Here is a 23,709-nt window from a genome sequence, read left to right as displayed (position 1 = left end):
TTTTTGACTACATCTCCCTAGCCCTAACCCTTCTTAAAGGTTAAATCTTAAAAAAAATCTTAAGTTGGGCCATCCCAACCCCCAGAGAGAGAAGTCATGATCTGTCCCCCCGGTGCTTCAGAAATGAATTTCCAGTTGTATTCAGAAAACGCAGGGTTCCCTTGCATACATTAGGGATGCACTCATAAAACTGGAATTTACATTCGACCCTTCAAATGCACGCTCCCTTTAGAGAGCTCACCCATCAGTGATTCTGGGTTAATGACAGTCAGTGTGACGGGACAACTTTATGACTCGCCACAGCACAGGAAAGCCTGGGTGGCAGGTGCAGGGCACAGAGCAAAGATAAGCTGGTTCTCTGCACTTTGATTTGACAAAGAGCCATTAATTACAGGGTCATGTGATTTCTAACCACCGGAAGCCAGGTCAGCAGCCCATAAACAGTGAGGAGATAACAGGGCCAGGGCCTCAGGGATGAAATCAGAATTGACTGAGATGCAGACAGGCAGGCCGTGCACGCATGCACGCACACACACTCTCCACAGCCACATTTGTATCTCCTGTCTTCTGCACAATCACCCCAGCAGGAAGGAAATGCTCTTTTGCACACACAGTTTGCTGTCTCAAATTCAAACAATGCTATCCTGATTTTTCACAAATACCACTCTACCTAAGTATCGATGGGTGCCAAACTGTCTTGGGTCTCTTTCTGGGAGAGACAGAGTCAAGGTTTACTCGAAGACCTACGGGTCTGTGACTGGTATTAAACATGAACCCTGCAATCACCTCCCCCAGTGTTTCTGCGAGGTAACTGACATACAGCGCGGTGTCAGCTCGAGGACACAGGTGATGAGCTGATACGTGCATGCATCGTGAAATGATTAGCACAATAAGATTAGTTTATACATCTATCAATTTGCATAGTTACCTTTCTTTTTTGTGGTGAAAAGTTTTAAGATTTACTCTCTTAGCAACTTTTAAGTATAGAATACAGCATTGTTAACATGTTTAAGGTATGTGATGTGATGACTTAATATACGTATACACTGTGCAATAATCACCACAAATAAACGAGCACATTCATCACCTTGCATAGTTGCCTTCTGTGTGTGTGCTGTGAGAACACTTAAGATCTCTTGTCTTAACAAATGTCAAGTACGTGACACAGTATTATTAACGAGAGTCACCATGCTGTACATTCGATCCAGAATGCGTTCGTCTTATAACTGAAAGTTTGTGCTCTTTGGCGGTCATCTACCCACCTCCCTGACTCTCCAGCCCTGGCAAACACCAGTTTATTCTGTTCCTCTGAGTTCAGTATTTTAGATTGCATGTATAAGTGAGATGATAACAGAATTTGTCCTTGTTGGTCTAACGCATTTTATAGTTACCATAATGTCCTTCAGATCCATCCATGTTGCCCCATATTGCAGGAGTTCCTTCTTTTAAATGACTAAATAATATTCCATTTATTTTTTATATATTTGTCCATAAATTTTTCATCCATTGCACTAGCACCTTCACAAGGAATGCACCCATATGGTCCTTTCAGTGAAAAAGTACTCAACAGGAGTCACATACTAATACACGCATTACAAAAGATGAAACCACACGAACACTTCATGAAGTCCATTTCCTCCATGTGATCTCTTTATTTCTCAGCTGTTTGGAGCCTTTGCTAAGCTATACAGGGTTCTGGAAATTTTTTCAGGCATAATAAAACATAAGCATAAAATAACGGGGCAGGTGTCTCTTAAATTCAAACTAAGCAGAGGTTTCTTTGCTGCTTAAGTTCCCTAAGTGGTGATCACCTCACCCTTGGGCACATGGAGGAGATCCACGCAGCCTGGAGCAGGCAGGGCAGGGTGCTTTGCACCCTCTAAACCCACAGCCCTCGGAGTGGCTGGCGGGGGTCTCTCCCAGGCTGTGATACCCTGACGCCAAGGAACTTGAGAAAACCCAACAGGGACAGATATTTGCCATTAAACACACAGCATCAACAAACAAAACTGCCTCAATGTTAATCTGGTATAAAGCATACACACACAAAAACCCCAAATCTGCTCCAAGTACCACGAGGAACACTAGCTACTATGTATGACTTTTTATTGCAAGGATAATTCCTCCATTTGCATGATGTAAAGTGTTTTTATAAAAGTTAATTAAGTGAGACGTTAAGAATGTTTTCTTCCCTGTCGGGCAGGTAAACATAAGGCCAGGTGCACACTAATCCGTTTTTCGTCTGACGGGAGCGTGGGATCAAAGGTTTCAAACGAAGAGAGTTACTTGCTTACAGAGGTAAACAGTCTGTTGAACTGGGCACCTACCACTTGCAGGATGCTGGACACGCTCTCCCAGTCTGCTTCCACAATGTTGCTGCCACCGTCCACCATGCCTTGGTAGCCCTGGGGGAGAGAATCACAATCTTTTTAAAACCAGGTCAACGTTGTGGCATTAATTAATCCCAAACTACTTGAAATGTAGACACGAGTGACAAGGAAGCTGAGTGCCCAGGAACCCAGTGTTCTGCAGCACAGTTCACACAAGTGTCACGCACAATAGGAGTGGTGGGAAAGCCCTGTGAATTGAACCTCTACGAGCGGAACGCCAGCCCAGACTGGTCCAGGGCACTGTTGCCTAAGGGCGCCTGAGAGACTGAAAAGGACAAACTTACCCTGAAACTGTCTGCCATTCAACACAAACATACTTGGTGTCATCACAAAGCAGACAGGAAAGCTCCCCTGTCGGGGCCCCCTCTGCCCAGGCAAATCCAGGCTGCTTTTGATATACGTGAGGCATCATTTACGAGCACAGCTGAACATCACCCCAATAATTCCACTGCCTTCCTTCCGATTGGTGGCATCTTACTATAGAGCCTGTGAGTGAATTAGGGCACAAGTGCACACTTTTGACTGCAACCCCAAAATAATCACCTTTCAACTCTAAAAACCATCTCTCTTTTTACCCACAGAATAGACAAGATCGAGAAATACAGACATGTTCATTTGCATCGTTATATAAGTGACTCGCTCTCCACGGCATCTGCCCTGAAAAAGGAATAAGTCTCAACCATTTACTGAGGTTCAGCATAATAGATTATTGTTGTGCATTCATGTCCACTACCTAGGGGAGGCTACGGAAAAGAAAAAAGAATAAAGATTTTAAATAATGAAACTCCCACTGAGTATAGAGCCTTGTGCATAAATTAACCAAGTGCAGGGATCTTGATGATTGATTAATTTGTATACTTATAAATGTAAAACTTACATTAATAATATAATGAATATATTATATGGCATTATAGATTAGTATATTATTATAGTTACATGATAAATACTATATAACAATAGATTATATACATGCACATATATGTATTTATATTTCTATAATAGAAAATATTATATACCGATGTCGTTATTAAGTATGCATGTATAATATCTAATTATAATGTACACTTACTAGTATACATTATGATATAGTATTAGTATATTATATTCTATATAATACACACATATATTTAATATATAAATACATGTGTATGTGTGCATGTGTGTACAGTCTAGTGTCAGATATACACATATGTCACACCTGTGACAAACAGGAAAGGGAACGCCAGCGTGAAATGACACAGAACAGAGAAGGTGAGAGCAGGTTTGCCTTAGAACGGCAGGCGTCTCTGCAGGCTGTGGTCACTGAGGCCCCAGCCCCTGGCCGCTCGCTCACCCTTCTGTCCTCAGCCCTAAAACAGGCTGGTTCAGGGTGGCTCACTACCCACTCACTGTGTGTGTGGAGAAGCCATGGAGGTTCTTCCAAACACACCCTGCCTGACTTTAAGGATCCCTTCTATCTCTTTGTTCCCATCTCCCTTTTCATGTAAGCATACAGGGTGCACAGTTGTAGCCTACTCCATTTAAAGTATGGAACCCAGCGTGGCTGTCACTGTGGACAGCGGGGTGATAAGCAAGAGAGGGACTGGATCCAGGCTGCCTCTGGGAGGGGAGCCCTTGTCAGAGCCAGTATTTAAGCTACGCCCTGGTACGTGGGAGACCTCAGGGACAGAGGCTGCGCCAGGCACAAGTCACCCTGCTGCTCCAGGACCAAATGCAAAACCAAGCTGCCTCCTCCTTCTAAGTGATCCCCAGGGATCTTATTTCAACAGAATATTAAAGATAGATAGATAGATAGACAGACAGACAGATAGATAATAGATGATAGGTGGGTGGATAGATGATGGACAGATGGATAGGTGACAGAGAGAGACAGATGATGGATGGATAGATAATAGGTGAGACAGATGATAGAAAACTGACAGAGAGATAGAGAGAGAGGAGAGAAAGGGAAAGAGAGAGAATCTAGTCTTAGGGTTGCCATTTGAATTAGTTCTGCCAGTGCGCACTCCAGGTCTGTTACGAATGTTCATCACTGCAGCACAGCACAGCACAGCATCATAAGAGAGGAGACCGTTAGGAACAGACTGCAGTCAGGGGCAGTGCTTTCTGGCCTCACTGGGAGGTGCCATGAGCAGGCCTGTGGTCCAGCTCCAAGTTTCAGATGCTCAGCCCCTGTGCTGAAACAGACCCTGCAGAAAAAGATGATGTGTTATTGTCCAAACCTGCATATGTCTGAGAAGGGGAGAGAACACTACCATTAGTTAGGCCAGAGCAGCAGGCATCAATCAAGACCATCCTGGGCAGAGGTGGAGGGAAAACCAACGAACTGCACTAACCACAGGCTTTGACAGAAGAGATAAAACCTCCCAGCCCACGCCAACAACCACTCCAGTAATTTTTCTTTTTGTTAAATCCTCACCAGAGGACTTTTTTCCCCTTGCTTTTAGAGAGAGAGGAAGGCAGGGGAGAAAGAGACAAACATCGATGGGAAGAAGAAACATCAATCAGTTGCCTCTCACAGGCGTCGCAACTGGGGAACGAACCTGCAACTTGGGTGTGTGCCCTGACAGGGAATCAAACTCACAACCTTTCAGCCATGGGATGATGCTCCGACCAACTGAGCCACACCAGCCAGGGCACCTAATTTCTGTACGTTCACTTGTTAGGTAACTAAACAGACAAGGGAAGGAAGCACTCCAGCTGCAGCGTCGCCTGTAGGGATGACACAGAGGATGCTGACAGATCCTTCGACCGTGCAGGCTGAGGGAGTCAAGCTCCAGATTATTCCTGCAGCACGTGTTCCCCCGTCAGACACCACATCTGATCGGACACTTAGTGCCTGCCACACTGGGAGTGGAAACAATTCTTTCCCTTCATTATGCCTCAGAATTGAAATACTGATTTAATAAAAAAAAACCTTTATAAATCCTTTTTGTTTCCTGAGTTAGAACATGGAAAACAGTTTCACAAAACATAACACATATTTTGGAAAGTGAAATTGTTCTCCAGACATATTTGATTATTCCATGTGGCACAGATACATATGGTGAAACCAGCGATGAAGAATATAAAGGATGACTGTGTGATGATTGCATTCACAGCACCCGCCTTACCGCACACGTGGGCCAAGTTATAGGAAATGACTCACTCTCCAATTGGCAAAGTCGTTAAACTCATCTAACATTTGAAAATTAACTACCAACTGCAGTTTTGGGCTGTCTTTTATAAGGACGGTATTACCAAATTAGGAAGCCTGATTTTATACAAATTACCATCATTTATAAGTGCAGGTAACTCTAGTGAAGCCTCCTTGAAGTCTGAATACTATGCCAATACTGCCAGAGCCCAAAACATGTTCTAAAATTCTCCGGTGGAACTTGCCTTCGGAGCCAGTTCAGTGACTCACATAAAAAAACAAACCATAAAAATTTTAAAGCCACACTTACTTTCTGAGCTCAGGTAGCACTCCCTTTCTTGTTGGTCCTAATTCATAGGATCAACCCAAGAGTCCCTTAGGCAGAGATATTAAATCCATCATCCCACAGAACTTTTTACATGGAGTCATTGGATCACACTGTGTTCATTTTGACTTGTGTTTTTAGACATCTGTTAACGGTGGAGCTGGTCCATCTGTGGGTGGTGTTCTCTAATAAGAGATCTGTGTTTCTGTTTTTTTTTAATTGGAGACCCAGAGGGAAAATGCAGCCTTGTGCTGCAGCACAGTAGGCTTTTTCTTTTAGGGCACTTCTGTCCTAGGTGTCCATAGGTCTTGTCAACTCTGCAATGCTTTCTCCATCGTATCTCCTGCATGCTTCAGGCAACACCTCACTGTTTAAATGGCAATCACTCCAAACACCTGAAGAGAACGCACTTCACAACTGTTTTCTAGATATTGTTATCACTGGCATTCAGAGACTTCTCCAGGGGTCCTGCTGCTTCTGAGTAAACACGTGTTTTTGTTTCCTGTACAGTTAAGGTTTTCCTGGTTTATTCCATAGTAAATTGCAGCATTTCACTTACAGAGCTTGAGAGCAATTGTGTGGAGGGGTCGCCTCTGAACCGCTCTCAAGTGTCAGATTCAGTAAATGCCACCATGTGACACTAGGTACGTGTGAAAACGAGGCGGGCCCAGGTTCTCCATGTCAATAGTTTTCAAAGTTTAGGAATTATGAGTTTGCTTTGCCCAAGGGAAACTCATATGCAGAACCTCCAATCGCGCATTTCCCCTCCCCCAGAGCCTGCTGACACCACCTGCTGCCAGATTCTGAGGGCACAAACGCTCAGGTTTAGGGAACTAAGTCACCCGTGCTCATGGATTTCATGACTTCAGGGAAAATGCCTGTATTGCCTTTGGATTTGTCCTTGGCAAGGTTCATCAATTCCAAAATCCTAAAACAGGTTAGAACACGACAGGTCATTGTGCACAATGATCTTTGTGTTTGTGGAAACTTCGTAATGTACTGACATGACTTACTTATCCTACTGGCATTCCTGGATTTCTTGGTGCCATAGCTAACCATGCACAATTCCAGGGAAGTCCACAACTGAAAACCACAGCAGGACAAAGCTAGTCCCCATCCCCCTGGCGGAGAGAGCCTGTTACCTCACAGTAAGTTATTTAATCAGCCCCATGGTGATAACAGTGGGTGGGGTGTGGTGGGGGGGAGGAGGGCAAAGGCAGGGGAGGGAGATGATCACTTCTGTGATTTGAACACTAAAATGTTGACAGTCACTAAATTTCATCGGAAGTCAAGAGCACTGTGCTGATGATGTCAGGACCAAGCCACAGGCCCCACAGGAAGCGTCCAGCTGGGGGTTCAGTGCTGTTGTCTTTGCTGTTCAATGCACCAACCAACGCTCCTGTGGAAAGGGAGGGAATGCAGGGACCCAGGTCACCTGTCCTCCCTTAATTAACTGAAAAACTCGACCATCCTTTTAATGTTCATGCGCCGGAGTTAAACATTTACCCATCAGCTGCAGAGAGAGACACTGAACTATACATTGGGGCACCACTATGACCATTTCTAGACAAACATTTAGTGATTAAGTAGCTGTGCCTTTAAGGAAGTTAAAATGCAGAAACAGTTATGTGTAAAACCTCCAGGAAAGGAGACAGTGTGATTCTGGTCAAGCTGCTTGGTCTTCAGGGAACTATAGGGGGAGGTGGAGCTAGTGTCAAAAGGGGTGAGAAAAGGATAAACCAGATGAGTTCCCAAACATCAACACTGGCATTTTAACCTGTTCTCGGTCCCTTCAGGGACCATCAGCACCATCCAGCCACACAGTCCAAGACACAGGTGGCACCCAGACCTCCAACACCCACGGGGAGAAGTGACCTACGTCTCCCGGTACTGCCCTGGCTTGGAAACAGCGGAGGGTTTTCTTGTTGCCATTTTTCATTTGGACACAACATTTCTCACTTAAAAAACTGACAGCAGGTGTTTCATCATATCTGAGAAGGAAAATAACGAACCCCACGGCAAAGGGAGGGTTTCTGTTAGGGAGGGGAAAATGACACCAAGCTATTCGCTGACAATTAGAGCTTATTTATTAGCATTAGGTCAGGCCATGATGCTCAGGGCTCCAAGCCCAGTGCAGCTTGGATTAAGTGTGCTCGGAAATTCAAAGTTGTCATTCAGACTCAGAAGGAAGAAAGGCAGGAAGGAAAGGAAAAAGAGAAGGAGGCAAGGACAGTGGGGAGACTGAGAGGGAGAGGGAGAGAAAGGAAGAAAGAAAACCAGTTGCGGGTGGGGGTGGGGTGGGGGTGGGGCACGGATAGTGAGAAAGCCTCTCACTGGACCTCCAGGGAGAGAGGAGGCCAGGCTCCTGCAGCAGCCAGCCTGTGAAAACCTGGCTGTTAGCTCCTGAGGCTGTTCTAAAGCCCTTATTCTTTAACAATAGGAAACCCCGACTCTTTAACATGTAGCATGCCTTATTTTTAACACCAGAAACAGTAGCTGCTGGAAGTGATGGGCATCATTCCTAGCCTTTCTTCAGCGCTCTGAGGACAACAGCAGGTGAGCCCTGCTGACACTCGCCAAGGCTTCCCAACTGTCAGGAGGCATTTCACAGAGGGAAGGATTTTCCATGAGTCATCTTTAAAGAGCTGTAATAATAATGATTTTAAGTCGACAGAAAAACCTTTAGGTTATAGGACACTGAACCCACGTATTATGCTAAATTACATCCAGCCAACTGTGCATGCAGCCAAGACAGCACAAGCTGTGACGTGGGCTCCCCCACCCTGTGTCTGTCTGGTCCACCTACACCCAGGGCAGGCCACCCCCCGTGCAGTCTGTTACAAAGACATGTGATGTACTTGCCCTCACCATCTCCAAGAAGCTGAAGGCACTTACTAGGAAAAAGTCTTAGCCTAGAAGAAAAACAAAAAAACTCAACAACTGGCACAGTAAGTGGAAAGGAGGGGTTAATCGCACCCGCCCTGCCCATCCCCAAGCAGCGCCCAAGGGCTCAGCAGGCAGCACACGTAGTGCTGCCCCAGATCCACTGCTCACCCGGCCAGCAGAGCAACCCTGGTGCCAGGCCTCCGGCAGAAACACCAGCGGTTTCTAACCGACACGCTTCCCACACATTTTCTGCTCAAGAAAAAAAACCCAAACTCCTTTCAATAATTAATCCTCATTGTTTTGGTGTGTAAGTCACCTTGAAAAGTCTCGGTAGACTTAGAAACTAGACTATAAATGGACAAACAAGTCAGATAAGTTACTGAATGAGGCTTTAAAAAATAAAACCAAACATCTCGTAAATTTGAGCCCAAATCAAAGAAGAGTTGGCTCACCGGGGACACCTACAGGTATCTGGAGACATTCCTGATGGTCGCTGCTGTGGGCCAGGGGTGTGGTCCTGGCTCCTGGTGGACAGAGGCAGGCATGTGCTCTAAGCAACCTGCACTGCACAGGACACCGCCCCCCCACACCCTCCCATCATCCCCTGGAAATAGCAATAGTGCTACAGGTGTGTGGTGTAGAAGGGAACCCTGTCCATCAGGGCAGGGCCCACACAGCAGAACAGATGGATGTGTCTGCAGTTCTGAGAAGGTCTTTAGAGAAGTGAATTCAGTTCAGAGCGCCCATCCCCCCAATGCTGTGCCTGGTTCTCAACCAACAGCACCAAAGACATACACATCATTGCACCCCCACCCAGCAGTCCCACAGCCCCTTGTTCAGCTTATGCTCAAAGCTTTCTAACTGCGGGAAGGGCAGATATGATTTCCACTGGACAGATGAGGAAACAGGGCCAGAAAGGTTAATTTATTTATCCCCCGTCACTGGGCTAAGTACATAGGTGCACAATCACTTCCCCAAACCCGTGGGGTGGGAGAGGTGACAGAATGGAGGAGGCTGGGATGCTGAGTACCAGGGACACATAGTGAGCCTATGCGAGCTGGCACTGGCAAGAGCGAGAGCCACCTCCTCCCCTTTGGGGGACTGTCGCCTGGGGTGGGCAAGAAAGGATTCCATGCAGTGTCACCGAGGTTGGCTGCCCAAATGACTTAGGAAGAAATTGGCTGATTTTAGACATTTTTGAATCTCAGAATGGCAGATACAAGGTCATTACATCGGTCAGAGAGAAATGATGACACCCCAAACGATTTCAATTCAATGAGATAACACTGATCACCAGTGCGAAGTCCCGTGGGTCTAAGGGGACACTGGGCAAACCCCAGGTAGGGCAGACACTAAAGACCTCCTTCTGCTCACTGGTACAATATTTCTGTATTGGGGGGGTGGGGGAGGGGTGTCACGAGAAGCATTGCATCATCTCCAGACAGGAGATTTCAGTTCCAATGCCTCTGTCTGCAAGCTGTTCCCTTTTCCCTCCATATCCAGGAACGCCAAAGGCCTGATCCCTCCTAGTGCCAAATCACACACCCTGCAATCAGCTATACGCCCTGAGATGCCTTCCATCAGAGGTGCCGATTACCAATAAAAGAATTATTATGAAAATTAGAGTCATCCTAACACCATTCCACACAAGGATTCTCTGTGGCATCTTTCCAGTGGAGTAACTGTGGAAATTTCCTGTTTTTCCCTAACAGAGATGGATCTACTCAGACTCAGGATGCCTCACTGCCCACCTGCTGGAAGGGGCAGGAAACAGAGCTCACCTCCCTTCAGAAAGGACTTGAAGAATGTAGCCCCCTTGGGCTAACGCAGGTTTCCAGACCTCCGCATTACTGCCATGTAGGCAAGATAATTCCTTGCTGGGGGCTGTCCTGTGTATAGAGGGACGCTGAGCAGTATCCCTGGCCTCCACCCCATAGATGCCAGCAGCACCTCTCCCCATAGCGAGACAATCAAAATGCCTCCAGATATCAATGAATGTTCTTGAGGGGTTGACGTGGGACTCAAGTTCTTTTCCCAGCCCTGCTAGTGATGACTAGTGACACGGAGAAAGTGAACTGTCCACAAGGACGAGTCAGTTCCTTTAACTATGAAATAACTGAAACGACTTCCTTCCCTGCCCCCCACACACCGCAAAGTCATCATGGAGACAAAGCACGCCTCTGTAGTGAGATCTTCAGCTGAGTACAGCTGCAGCATCACCTGGAGGGTCACACAAACCGTCGGAGCCAGCAGCCCATGAAATCAAGGGTTTGCAAGAGAACGTGCTGGAAACCACAAATCTAAATAAATTTGTCTTCAGAGAAGCTGAAATCATTTTGTTAATTATAACGGAACCTGACCTGAGGGTGGACCAAACCCCGAAAGATTTTGAAAACCATGTGTTAGGAACTGCCATCAGGCCAGGTGTGGTGTCTTCTCTCAAGTTCAAAGGCAGAATGCAATCCTCTCTTCTCCCCCAAATAAAATTAAAAGGCAGAGGAAGCCGTGCTCACGCATGCACACTCCTCAGCAGAAGCAGAACAGTCATCTGCCTGCAAACTCAAACGTCAAAGGGAGGAGAGACGCGGAAGTGGCGAGCGTGGCCCAGCATCTCAGGTGCTCATTCCACAACAGTGAACAGGCCTAGGACAGACATCCACAAGGGCAATTTGACCCTAAATACATCCAAAGAGAAAATTACAGGACAGTGGTCTGGGACTGCTTCGATTGGACCCATTATTTTAACATTGCCCAAATCAGATGGGTACAAGCCTCTATCTACAGAACCACAATTTAGAAAAGCAAACCAAAGCACCAGAAAAAAACACCTTTGCAGCAAACAATAAAAAAAGTGGTTATTCAGACCAATGAGCAAAGACCACGAGTGGCCACATCACAGAAGGAGAAAATGCCTTTAGTTAACAGTCCCGTAACCCGCACCAGCTCTGGTGAGTCAGACGCGGGCTGTGCACACAGAACAGGTGCATTTGGTACCACCTTCAGGTGTGGCGTGCAGGTGCAGGGTGGGCTACAATGAGTCTCCAAAATCACTGGTGAGACACATCGAGACCCATTACAAGGGCCATGTCTTCTCCCTCCATCAATGCCTTGGGATCACAGTAATAATACAAAGCATAGAAGAGCCTCACATGTTAATATGGATCTTGCTGTGTTATGGTAGCTGAGAAATGGGCAGTGACCTGAACAGTCCAGTGGGGCGGCAATGGAATGACCCAGTAAATAAATGGTAGGGTAAATGTTAAGGCATCAGCGTGACGGAATATTATATAAACATTAAAGCAACAGTTGTGGGATGTGTGTAGCATATAGAAAATCACCATAATGTAATGGTTGATAGAAAATGTACTATATCAAATACCTTTGTAGTAATCTTAAAAACGTACATATTTTCTTCCAGTCTTTCACATATATAATACTGGGAAGAGTCAGCATAAAATACTAACAGTAGTCTTGAAGAAATTAAGTCATTTAAATATATATTCTTATTTCCTTTTTATAAGCTTTATTATATTTCATGAATTGAAAATCTAAATATAAATTATTTTTCCCAGCAGTTTTTGAAATAAATCATGTGGTCCAAACTACATTGGCGCCTCCCCCCAAACACGACTCACTTCTACATTGCCCAGACCTCAGACGCAGAAGATAATGGGCCGTGACTGCGGTTGAAGACTCCTCATTCTGAAGTAAACGGGGAAACAGATACTGGGGAGGTGGTGTGGGACTTACATTAATAATGAAAAGCTCACAGTGGCCGATTTTTCCCATTCATCTTAATGTTTGTTCAAATTCACCCCCATTTTAAGTGAATAAATCACATTATAAGGAATGAAAACTACAAATAAAATACAACCAGTTCGAGGACATTAATCGTACAATACCAGTTGATATCAAAATGGCATTTTGTGCCTATCTCATCTCCTTCCACTACCTCCACCCCTAACACATATCTCAGAGGTACATCTGGACAGGGAGCACATCCTCCCAGGTAAGCTCTGGTGGGACATGGGCTCCCCTGCGGGCCCCCTGAGCACGCTGCCACCGCTGACCCTGGATTGCTCTCAGCAGGGCTGGAACCTGGCAGGTGTGAGAGCTCGGGACCAGTGCCAGGCAGGGACACCTGAGGATCAGAGGATGCAGGACTGCGGCACGACACTGACCTCATAGATGAAGTACACCTTGGCCCCCGCGTAGATCCCCATGCGCACGACTGCACGGACGGCGGCATTCATACCTGGAAAAGACCGGACAGAAGTTATAGAAGAGACCAGGCACACAACTGGCCATAACCACAGGCTGAAACCGTGACCTCTCAGAAGGCGCCTCAGGTGAAAGGTGAGCGGGACGCATACGCCCAGGATCAGCATCAGGATTGAGGGAAAACGCGAAGCAGAGGGCACAGCATTTGTGGGCTCATCCACAGGTGAACATCCTCGGAGCAGGGCCTGGTGCACGTCTAACTTAGAATGACTTTGCCCACAGGCTCGGGACACAAGCTGCCTTGATTCCCTATAAATTTGCAGGCAACTCCTCCAGTTACAAAACAACCCAAAGAAAGGATGGGTGTGTATTTAGAGTTAGCCAAAGTCAAAGAAAGTAGTGCTGAAAAGGACCATCGGTCTGTGATTTGAGGAGGTGACAAACAGACAACCAGTCACCAGCTACCACTGGCCTTAAATATAAAACAAGTCACACAATTTTATAAGAAAAATTAAACCAATATACTATAAATAATACCTGATCAAGATAAATCTAGGACATTCCCCTCATTTTCTCAGAGGACTTCAAGGAAATTAAAAGCAGCTTCGTGTGATGCCTGTGACCCGAGTCTGCTCACTGCCTCCTGCTTCCCACACGGAACTGCTGTCTAGAGCTCAGAGAACAGTCTGGGTCTCAGTTCAGACAAACCCTGTACCACCACCTTAGCTGACGAGTTCCAGCCAGGCAGAAAGAAGTGACGAGGGATGAGGGCCACTCCTTTCAGAGATGACACAGTCCTGTGCCTCAGAAGGAGCAGCAAAGCTTATTCCAGCCAAGCGGCTCCTGGCCACCCAACAGTTCCAATCCACCACCTTCATAAATTTAAATTTTGGAAACAGAAGTCAGGATGAAGGATGTTGGAGAACATGGACCATCAAGTGAGTGACACTTTTGGTGAAGAAAGAAACCAAAAGAAAGGCACTGTGGCTCCCGGAGTCCACTCAACACACACGGGGACTGAATTTGTACATCATAGTTGAATGGCAAACCCGCTCAGAAGACAGTTAAATTTCCCAAATTACAGGTGTATGTTAAGCCAGTCCTAAAATGCTGTAGTAAGACTGTTGCCTCTGAATTTTGAAAGGCTACAATATTCATGTAGCTGATAAAGTGTCGTGGGACACATATCTTGGAAATAAGTCCATGTTTAATATCTATCTAATGTCTGTGTACATGTGGACATAGTTATATTTGGTAGGCTCATGCTATCATATTCAAACCTAGTTAATCACACAAAGGATTTGAACAACTTACCTATTAATTGGTGGCCATCTCTCTAGAACCTCAAGCTCAGTACTTTAAGATGTAGTAAGTTATTTTACCGTTATTTTCTCCTCCTCCTGTATTCTCTCTCTCTCTTGCTGAATAGCACGACTTTCTCCTCTGTTGCTCAAGCCAGGTATCACTTAATGCCCTGGATAACTTGTGCCCATGAAACAGACATTTTCTCTCAACATTTCCCCCGAATCTTCCCCCGAATTTCCTCCAACATTATCCTCAATATAGTCAGAATGATTAAAACATTCTTTTCTCTCATTTATTTACTATACAAGTAATTTATAAGCACATTCTTTTGGTTGAAAAATGTACAGATTCTGGAAAAGATGAAAGATCCATGGTTTCCAGGGGTTGGGGGGCAGGAGGGATAAGCAGGCAGAATACGGGGGTTTTAGCACTGTGCCTGCTCTGTGTGACATTATAATGGTGGGTATATCTCATTAGACTTTTGTCCAAAACCACAGAATGTACAAGACTGACCCTAATGTCAACTATGGACTCTGGGCAGTGATGACATGACAATGGAGGCTCATCAGCTGTAGCAAATGTTCCGTCTAGTGTGATGGGGGAGGCTGTGTGTGGGGAAGGGCAGGGAGGCTATGGGAACTCTCTGTATCTTCCCTTCAGTTTCACCGTGAACTTAAAACTGCTCTAAAAAATAAGGGTCTTAAAACAACAATTACAGCTCAGGTAGAAGATGTCCTTCCCCCTCACTTGCCCGCCTGCCCCTTGGGAGACAGCTCACAAGCCCTACAAAAAGCTCCCTAAGAGTTGTGTTGTCCCTACGCCATCTGCACTCCACCCCGCCCCCACTTTTTTTGAGATGTTTTCTGCGTCAGCTTTGATGTTCTGTCTCTAAAACATGATTGTGCCCGTGCTCCTCCCCCAAGGTCTGGATGCAGACAACCGATTCCTCAGGGAGAGAGCTCCCACCACAGGGACTACTCCTACCTGCTCAGCCCGCAGGGATACTTCTCCTTGAACCTCATGCTTCATCAACACTGCACAGCCCACAGTGCCCAGCGCTGCCCCGGTCCCAGCGTCAGCGCCACCCAGTGACCTCTTTGAAACTCCAGGACCGGGCCCCTGCATTCCCAGGGAGGGCTCTTGGCACTTCCCCGCCTGACTCCTCTTGTTCCAGGACGGAAGAGATGCCCTGCCCCAGGCTCACACCTGTGGTGGTTTATGGCATCTGACCAAGCTGACAGGGTCAGGTGTGCCTGGAGCTTCCTGCACCCTCAGACTTTAACTGATAAACGAGCTCCTCACAGTCCCTCCTGACAGACTCCATCAGTCTAGGCCTCTATTCTATGGCCACTGTAACTGGTCAGTTAACCATCAAATGCTGAACCATACCAATGCTTTGTTACCAGGAAATTAGAAAGGGAAAAGTTCCACTTTCCCCTTCCTGAAGCCCCTGTTCCTGGAGGAAGTGATGGAGGGGGTCTTCATAAAGGCAGGCAGGGTAAAAGAAGACAAATAGGGGGATTTTACAAGTGCATAACACACACCAGTCAGAATGGTCATCATAATCAAATCAACAAAAACAAGTGCTGACGAGGTTGTGGAGAAAAGTGAACCCTAGTGCACTGTTGGTGGGAATGCAGACTGGTGCTGCCACTGTGGAAAACAGTATGGAATTTTCTTAGAAAACTAAAAATGGAACTGCCTTTTGACCCAGCAATTACACTGCTGGAATTATACCCTAAGATTACTGAAACACCAATTCAAAAGAAACTATATACCCGAATGTTCATGAGCAGAACAATTTACAATAGCCAAGTGCTGGAAGCAACCTAAGTGCCCATCAGTAAATGAGTGGATCAAAAACTGTGTTACATTTACACAATGGAAATCTACTCAGCAGAAAGAAAGAATTCTTACTCTTCGCAACAGCATGGAGGGAACTGGAGAGCATTATGCTAAGTAAAATAAGCCAGGCAGTGAAAGAAAAATACTATATGATCTCACTATAAGTGGAAAAAAATCATCAAAACAAACAAGGAAGCAAAATATAGCCAGAGACACTGAAATAAAGAACAAACTGACAGTAACCAGAGGGAAGCGGGGAGGGATAATGGGGAAAATAGGGGAAGGGCCATCAAGGAACATGTAAAAAGGACCCATGGATAAAGCCAAAGGGGAGTAGGATCAAGGGTGGGAGGCAGGGATGGGTGGGGTAGGGGGTATGGTGGAGGGAAAATGAAGACAACTGTACTTGAACAACAATAAGAAAAAAAAAAGGTGGACAAGAAATGGCAGGACTAAAACTGTGACAAGGGGGACATGATCCAGAGGTGAGCCCAGGAGGTCCCCGTGCAGTGAAAGCCTGCCCCAGCTCTGACCTCTGTCCCACGAAGTCTGAACTCCCTTCACACCCACCCCTTGGCCTCAGTCTCACCCTGCCTCCTGGGGTGAACCTGTACTCACTGAGAAAATAGCCTGTCACCCCTGCCTGCAGCGGGACCCAGGTCGGGGGGACCAAGGTCCCCGCACCCCTGGGGTTTCCCAGGTAGGGGAGGGCCCTGAGCACCGCCTCCTCACCGAGCTCTTAGGATGAACCACAATCTGAGAACCAGGCCCCAGCCTCACAGGCATAGTTCACTTGCCAGTTCCTGTGATTTAGTAAAACTAGCTGGCCTTTCCCCCAGCTGGGAGCTAGCAGCCTCCTGATTGGGCCTGAGGGGCACCTTCCGTTCACAGCACAGAACAAATAACAGGTTAGTGAGTGCCCCAGCACCTAGGCGGATGCACAAGGCAGACCACAGGGTCCTGGGTGTTCCCAAAAAGACGGGGAAGTTGGTCTCTGAGCAGATAAATTGAAAGCCAAAAGCAAAATTAATAAATGGCAAAGTTGGTGTATAGACCTTGATCTTCATTTATTTTATCTTAAAAGATGTCCTAATTCCCTCTAGGTCAATGATTGTGCATTAGAATCACCAAAGGGTGATTTTAAGAAAAAAAGGCCTGCAGGTCCCCATTCCTGTTTTGTTGTTTGGGGTGGGGCCTATTACCCAGCTCTCCTTTTCAACTTGGTGCACAGCTGGGACCCAAACTGCTGCAGTGGCTGGGCCCTGCAGGTGGCTACCTTCCAAGGAGAAGGGACCCTGGAGGACAAACACTAAAGAACACAGGAAAAAACAATTTTCACCCATGGCCTCTTACACACAAGACCAGGATCAAGACACGGTTCCTTTGTACTGGAGTCTGAGGCTCAGATGCTTCTTCCTTCAAGCACGAGGGCTGACTCCCCAACACGCGCTAAGTGTATGGTGGGAAGACACACGGGATGAAGGGGCTTGCTGGCAGACACTGCCACAAAGAAAAACACAGCACTCAAGGAAGCTGGCTGAAAAAAGTAACTGGAAAAGTGACTCACCTACTCTCTTAACATATGCCCATCTGTTCTTTATCCAAAGACACCTTTTTAGCCAATCACAATCACAGTGGATGGGCAGTTTTGTGTTCTGATGTCTGCCTTTAGAGTGGCGCTGTCCTATCTTCCTGTTTCTAATTATAATCGCTCCTGACAGCCTACGGGATGGGTACAGCATATTCAAACGGCCCCAATTCTCCCTGATAAAAGGTTTGAGTTCTATAGCAAAGCTTTTAGTTTCCTGTAACCAAAGGGAGAAACAAGCTTTTTTGAAATATGACAAAATGTCACACGACAGTGTATGCCTGTGTAAACAATGATGCAATTGCACAGACTTCCCACAGTAAACATGAGGTTAACACTATTGTTTTAATACACTGCCTCCTAGACCTTTTGCTAAATTATTACACTCTAAACAGAAAAGATCCCATAACAGAATGTATAGGTACAGAGTTCCAGGACCATTAGGGGCTGGCACTGTGAGGCAAGATGCCCACTGTTCTCAGTGGCCCATTGCATTTTATGCCAGCAGAGCTCTGGGTGGATGCAGAAGGAGCCCACCCAAACAGGGCCCCAAAGCAATGTTCAAGAAGCACACGTTCGGTGAAGGACCAACCAGGTACCTGCGCCCTGTCCACAGTACCTCACGCTCCCGACGACCAATCTCCAGGCATTCATCATCTGCACACTGTACTCAGGAGATGAGAGTGCTTTGGGTTAGAAGAGGTTTAACTCATCGACACGACTTCATGAGGAAGGAAAACAGCTAGAATGCCTAGAGGAATGAATTGGTCCACACTCCTTAGTGAGCTGCCAAACCCTGTGCTGGGTGCCAGAAATGCACGGGAAATGGCACCTGTGTCCCCATCCCCCATTTCCACTGCTACCCTACCTCTTAGCAGATGACGTCTCAAAGTTCTGAGAGGTACAAAGACACTGGTTTCACCTCAAAGCTCCCTTGCTCACTTGTCAAATGAGGATGAGTTAATGCATGAAGCAGTAGCGCCTGCCACATAGCAATGGTCATTAAATGTTAGTTATTCTCACTATTAATGGGAAGACATACAGACTCAATTTATGTAAACTCTGTTTACTTTGCCACAAACAAAAACAAGGGCAAAAAAGGACGCAGCCTTCACGTTCACTTTGCCCTTAGAGTCTACTCCACTGCTGAGAACTCTCAGCCCCACCAGAAGCCCACAGTCGGTGCCAAAGATGACGAGTCACTTTTGGTGTGTGACACAATCCTGCCTGAGGGTGGGTAGCTAGTCATGGTTAAGCCTGTCTGTTTGGGTTAAAATGAAAGCCAGTTTAAATTTGCAGATTGTCTGTGACAAAAAGAAGAAACACCAAAAAATGAGAAAAATAATTAGCCTTTGAAATACTGTTCCCTAATGGGAGGGGCTAAGAGGTCAGAAATATAGATGGGTAATTTATGTTTTTTAAAAAACATAAACATATAATATAAATTCCATTGGAGGGAAAAAAGAATTTCATTACCTTGGAATTAAGCGTTACATCACTTTAGCCACTCTTGCTGTATTGTAGGGTGATTGCCATCACTGTAAAAAGGCACTTACTGTTCCACTACAGGCTGCTTAAAAACCATCTGTATCATTTTGAGCAAGTTGGGGTTTGTTCACTTTGGAGCATTCACTAGACTTTACAACCTTGCCTGAGAAAGGTCCCTTAAGAGCACGGCTGACTGGAAACTATTTAGATTGAGATGTCATAAAACTTGGTTTAAATCCTGACACTGCCACCTACGAGCTGCACAACCTTAGCTAAGGCACTTATCTCACTGTGGGTCCCTGTCCCACCTCCAAAACGAAGACACGTCTTGGAGCCATGTATAATAATCAGGCCTGGAGACAAGACCTGTAAACCTCCTAGTACATAAAATGTGCCAACACACAGCAGCTATAGTCACCTCAAAATGGAATTTTACCATAACTTCATATCCGATTAGAAAATTACCAGGAAATGAAGACATGAGTTAAGTTTCTTTTTGTGTGTATATATGTGTGAGTATACTCTATTTCATCTATAGCTATGAGCAAAATTCTTCTGTCTCGGAGGAAACCCAACACTGATCTAATTTAGAATCAAGGTAAAGTGGTGAAAGAGTGGTGGGCAATAGAAAACATTCTAGGAATAACCTACTCTAAGGGTCTGTAAATATACTGCTGCCAAGACCAGCCCCTCTGAGCATGCCTCAGGGTGAGGGAAAGAAATGCATCCAAATGCTCAGACAGATGCAACACAGAATCAAAGTAGGAGATCTGACATTTTGCATGAAGTCCAAGAAAAAAACCGTCAATAGCCTCAGCTCTGCCTGGGGACCCCAGACAACCTGGTCGTGGTGGGTCGTCAGGAATGTAGGACAGCCCAGATGTGCCAGTTGAGAGCATCAGGCCATCAAATGTGATGTTAGCCACCTGACATGACACCAACCAAGCAATCTCCTCCTAGAATTTTTGTCCTCAAGGTATCCTTTCCACTGAGAAGAGGGGTGGACTTACTGAATGAACTCTTTTATAACTGCTCCCAAGTGCAGAGCCAGCAAAAGTAACAGAGGAAATGCTGGTTCTATTGCACCATTATCTGGAGTATCTGTACGCCAACTACCAGGCAGTCGAGCAAAATTTTGGGTAAGGATTCAAAAGAATGACCCATATACTTTTTTGTCAACAGACATAACACCTTAATTGTAAAATAACCTTGAAACTCTGAACTTGAAGCCTGGAGGCTTAAGACCAGTTCCCCTTCCTGTGCTAACGCTTCTCTTTCGAGGGTCAGAATGCCATTCATTTAAGATGCTTCCTCATTTGTGCTAGCGTCTCCAGACACACGTGCTTTTGAAAGCATTGACAGAGAAGCCACGCTCAGCCCCACAAAGACCCCACCTGGCTCACCTTCCAGTGTTTATTTAAGCGATATGGGCGATGTCATCTATTTCACCCTGCCATTTCCCTAGTCCCGGCCTCTGCTATATCACATTTTCTTTCTCTGGAACGTTTACACCCCGAGTCACATTACTAGAATACCAAATCATACAGTCTTGCTTCCCTGTGATACAAAGGCACGGGCCTGTGGGGGGGGCGGGGCGGGGGCGGTGATTGACGCTGCGATAGACACCTTCAAGAGGGCCGGGAGGGTCTCGCTGGGGACCCACGCTCGGGGGACCAAGTACTTAGGGCCATAGGCACAGGGACAGCGACAGGCCAGGCATCACGTAGGCACGCGCCAAGGGCGCCAACCTGCCGCACCCGCGCCAGCCTCGCCTAGCTCAAGGGCAAAGGGAAGGTCACGGAAGGGTGGGCACAGACGAGGGCGCCACACCCATCAGCCAAGGATCCCTCCACTGTGTGAGGCCCCGAAAGAGGTGAAAATGAGGCCTTGGGGCCTTTGAACTAATCTGGGGGGTTGCGGGGGATGCGGAGAAAACAAAAACCAAACCCCCGCCCCGGGATGCGTTTGGAGCCTACAAGATTCTTAAGGGTTCAAGGATGCATCCGCCTAGAAAACGCCAATCCATTTTCTAGCAGTTAGCTCGCACCACCCCGGGATTTGCCTGGATCGGGAAAACCCACCGCTTGGGAATCCCTGCGCCCCCACGTGCACCCAGCGCGACATCCTGGGCGTGGCTGTATCACTCTTTTCCCCCATTAAATTGAAATATTTTCTTGATGCGTCCACGGGACCCGGTCTCGAGTCCCTATCTCCCCAAAATCTGCCTCCACGTTGCGTGTGGGGAACCTGGAGTCTGCGCCCGGTGCGGTGACTTCCCGGAGTCCCCGCTTCCTGATCCTTCCCTTCCAGGGAGGCTGGCGGGGAGGCCTAGTGACCCATTTTAGTTTTCGGTTTGGTCACGAGCCGGAACGGACGAGAGATTAGAGTGGCGGAAAACCTTTTTTAAAATCTCCCAGCGGAAATGTAAAGCGTGCCGGACGTCTGGCAAGCCCTGTCGGGTAGCCATGTGCCCCACGTCACGTCCCGCAAACAGCAGCGGGGAACCCCGCCCGCGCTGCGCCCCGGGAACGAGTCCTCAGGACGCGCAGTGGGAATCGGTCGTTTCCCCACGACGCCGGGCGGGCGTCGTGGCATCGGAGGTGGCCGCGAGGGGGGCCCCCCTCCTCATCTTATGACTCGGATGAGAAATGACCTATGAAGTCGGTGCAGACGACCCTGTCCCCAGTCTCAATTTAAAAAATAAACGTGAAGATGGAAAATTAATTGATCTTCCTGATGAAGGATTCTGCTACCATACCCCTCCCTTCCGCGTCCCCGCAGTGACTCCGGAGGTTGCACGGCCGCTCGGTCCCCGGAAGGTACCCCACGGTTCCCGGGCGCCGGGCTGCTCTCCCACGCCTAGCTTCTCTCTGAGTCCCCATCGCTTGCCCTGGGTCCCCACATTTTCCTACTGGTTCCTCCATCCCTTCTTTCCGGTGTCCCCCTCCGCCCCGGCCGGGGAAGGCGGTCGCGCACCTTGGGCATCCCCGCCGCTGGTCAGCACGCCGATGGCTTTGCCAACCCCGGAGAGTTGCTCCAGGAACTTGCGGAAGGAACCCCTGGGGGTCGAGGGAACCTCGTCGTGGTCCATGGCGAGCAGGCCGGAGAGACCGGAGACCGCGGGCCGGGTGTTAGGCAGTCAGCGCTCCCCGCCCTAGCCAACGCTTGGAACTGCAAGCTCCGCCCTCTTAGCGCGGGCCAATCGGAAGCCGGGGGCGGGCACGCGGGGCGGGGCCTGCGGGCGAGGCGCCGGGAACGAGACTCCGCGGGCGGGGTGAATAGGCCGGCTGGGCGCAACTCAGGTGGGGGCGGGGCAGAGCGCACAGTTGGTGTGTAAGCTTACGCTGGTGCGGAAACGCGACTCCCGGGAAGAGAGCGAGGTGGGGGGTCGTTACTTTATGAGGAGCGGAGATAGCAGGGGGACCGGAGAATCATAGGTGGGCGGAACGATCGCAGTTGTGGGAGCCACCTGGTGGGTAGGAGCTTCACCATGCGGGAGGGCAGCAGGTGCGCGGAGCGTCAGGAGGGGGCAGCACTGCGGGTTGAGAGTAACAGAAGGCCCAGTATTGTAGGTGGGAGAGAGCACCACGGGGAAGAGGGCAGTGGACCACTGCAGGTGGGGGGACCGACCACCGCATTTGAGGCGCTACCCGCTGGTGGGTGGGAGCACTGGATGGAGGCGCCGCCACAGGATAGGGATCCCGGCCGCGGCGGTTGGGGAACAGAACCTCAGCCGAGGTGCGCGCCCTGCTTTCCGCAGGATTCCTTCCCCAGACGGCGCTCAGTGCGGCGGGAACCCCCGCATTTACTCCGGCAGCCCCAGGTTTCCCCTCTGGCCTCAAGTCGGGAGGATGGACTTAGGGAGTATGATGTTCTAGTTGATGGCCAACTTGGGCATCGCTGTCAGCAGTGACGAAGCCCTGGCCTCTGTCTCCACAGGGGCTCCGTCCCTCCTCGACCGCACGTCCTGGGTTGGGGTGAGAAGGAACGTGACTGTAGAGAGGACCTTAGGGACAACCTAGCGCCCAGCCTGGGAGCTTAGCTTGGGATGGAGCAGGAGGAGGGCAGGAAAGGCTGGCGGTGGAGATAATACCCAAGTTCCTACCTAAGGAAACCGGGTTCCTGTGCTGTCAGTCAGGTGCTCTCAGCCCTGCTGGGAGCTCTAGACCACAGGTGGCAAACACAGGGCCCGCCCATGGAATCCAGCCCTCCACCTTGTTTTACCCTCCTGGCACCTTGTTTCTACCCGGAGGCAGCACCCAGCTCCTTGCCCCTAGTTAAGGAGTAGTTACATTTATACAGTCCTAAAATTACATTTGGCCGTTTGAAGGCAACAGCCAGGCTGCTGTGGCCCCCCGCTGAAAATTAGTTTGACACCCCTGCTCTAGACCTAACACACTTGCGAGGGGAAGAGGGGATTGGTGACCAAACTGACTCTGCAGAGCTTAACCCTTGCCAGTCACCTGCCACAGACTCGCAGTCGGACCCCTCAGGGGCGTGGTCTCAGGAGGCACTGTGCTGGGAT

At 48.0% G+C, this 23,709-nt stretch overlaps 1 protein-coding gene across 1 annotated transcript in view; it reads right to left on the bottom strand.

Annotated features, from left to right (window-relative positions):
- PFKP (phosphofructokinase, platelet) overlaps positions 1-22,356 on the bottom strand; it is a 54,955-nt gene extending 32,599 nt beyond the window's left edge. The window contains exons 1-3 of the mRNA XM_024580731.3: positions 22,161-22,356; positions 12,919-12,992; positions 2,328-2,405 (exon numbers count right to left, since the gene is read on the bottom strand). Of these exons, the coding sequence (XP_024436499.2) occupies positions 2,328-2,405; positions 12,919-12,992; positions 22,161-22,275 (267 nt within the window). The 5' untranslated portion in view covers positions 22,276-22,356. The remainder of the gene's footprint in view (positions 1-2,327; positions 2,406-12,918; positions 12,993-22,160) is intronic.
- Between the last annotated feature and the right edge of the window lie 1,353 nt (positions 22,357-23,709).

This window comes from Desmodus rotundus, chromosome 4 (assembly GCF_022682495.2).
Source record: "Desmodus rotundus isolate HL8 chromosome 4, HLdesRot8A.1, whole genome shotgun sequence".
Lineage (NCBI taxonomy): Eukaryota > Metazoa > Chordata > Mammalia > Chiroptera > Phyllostomidae > Desmodus > Desmodus rotundus.
This window is presented reverse-complemented; position numbering and strand designations above follow the sequence as displayed.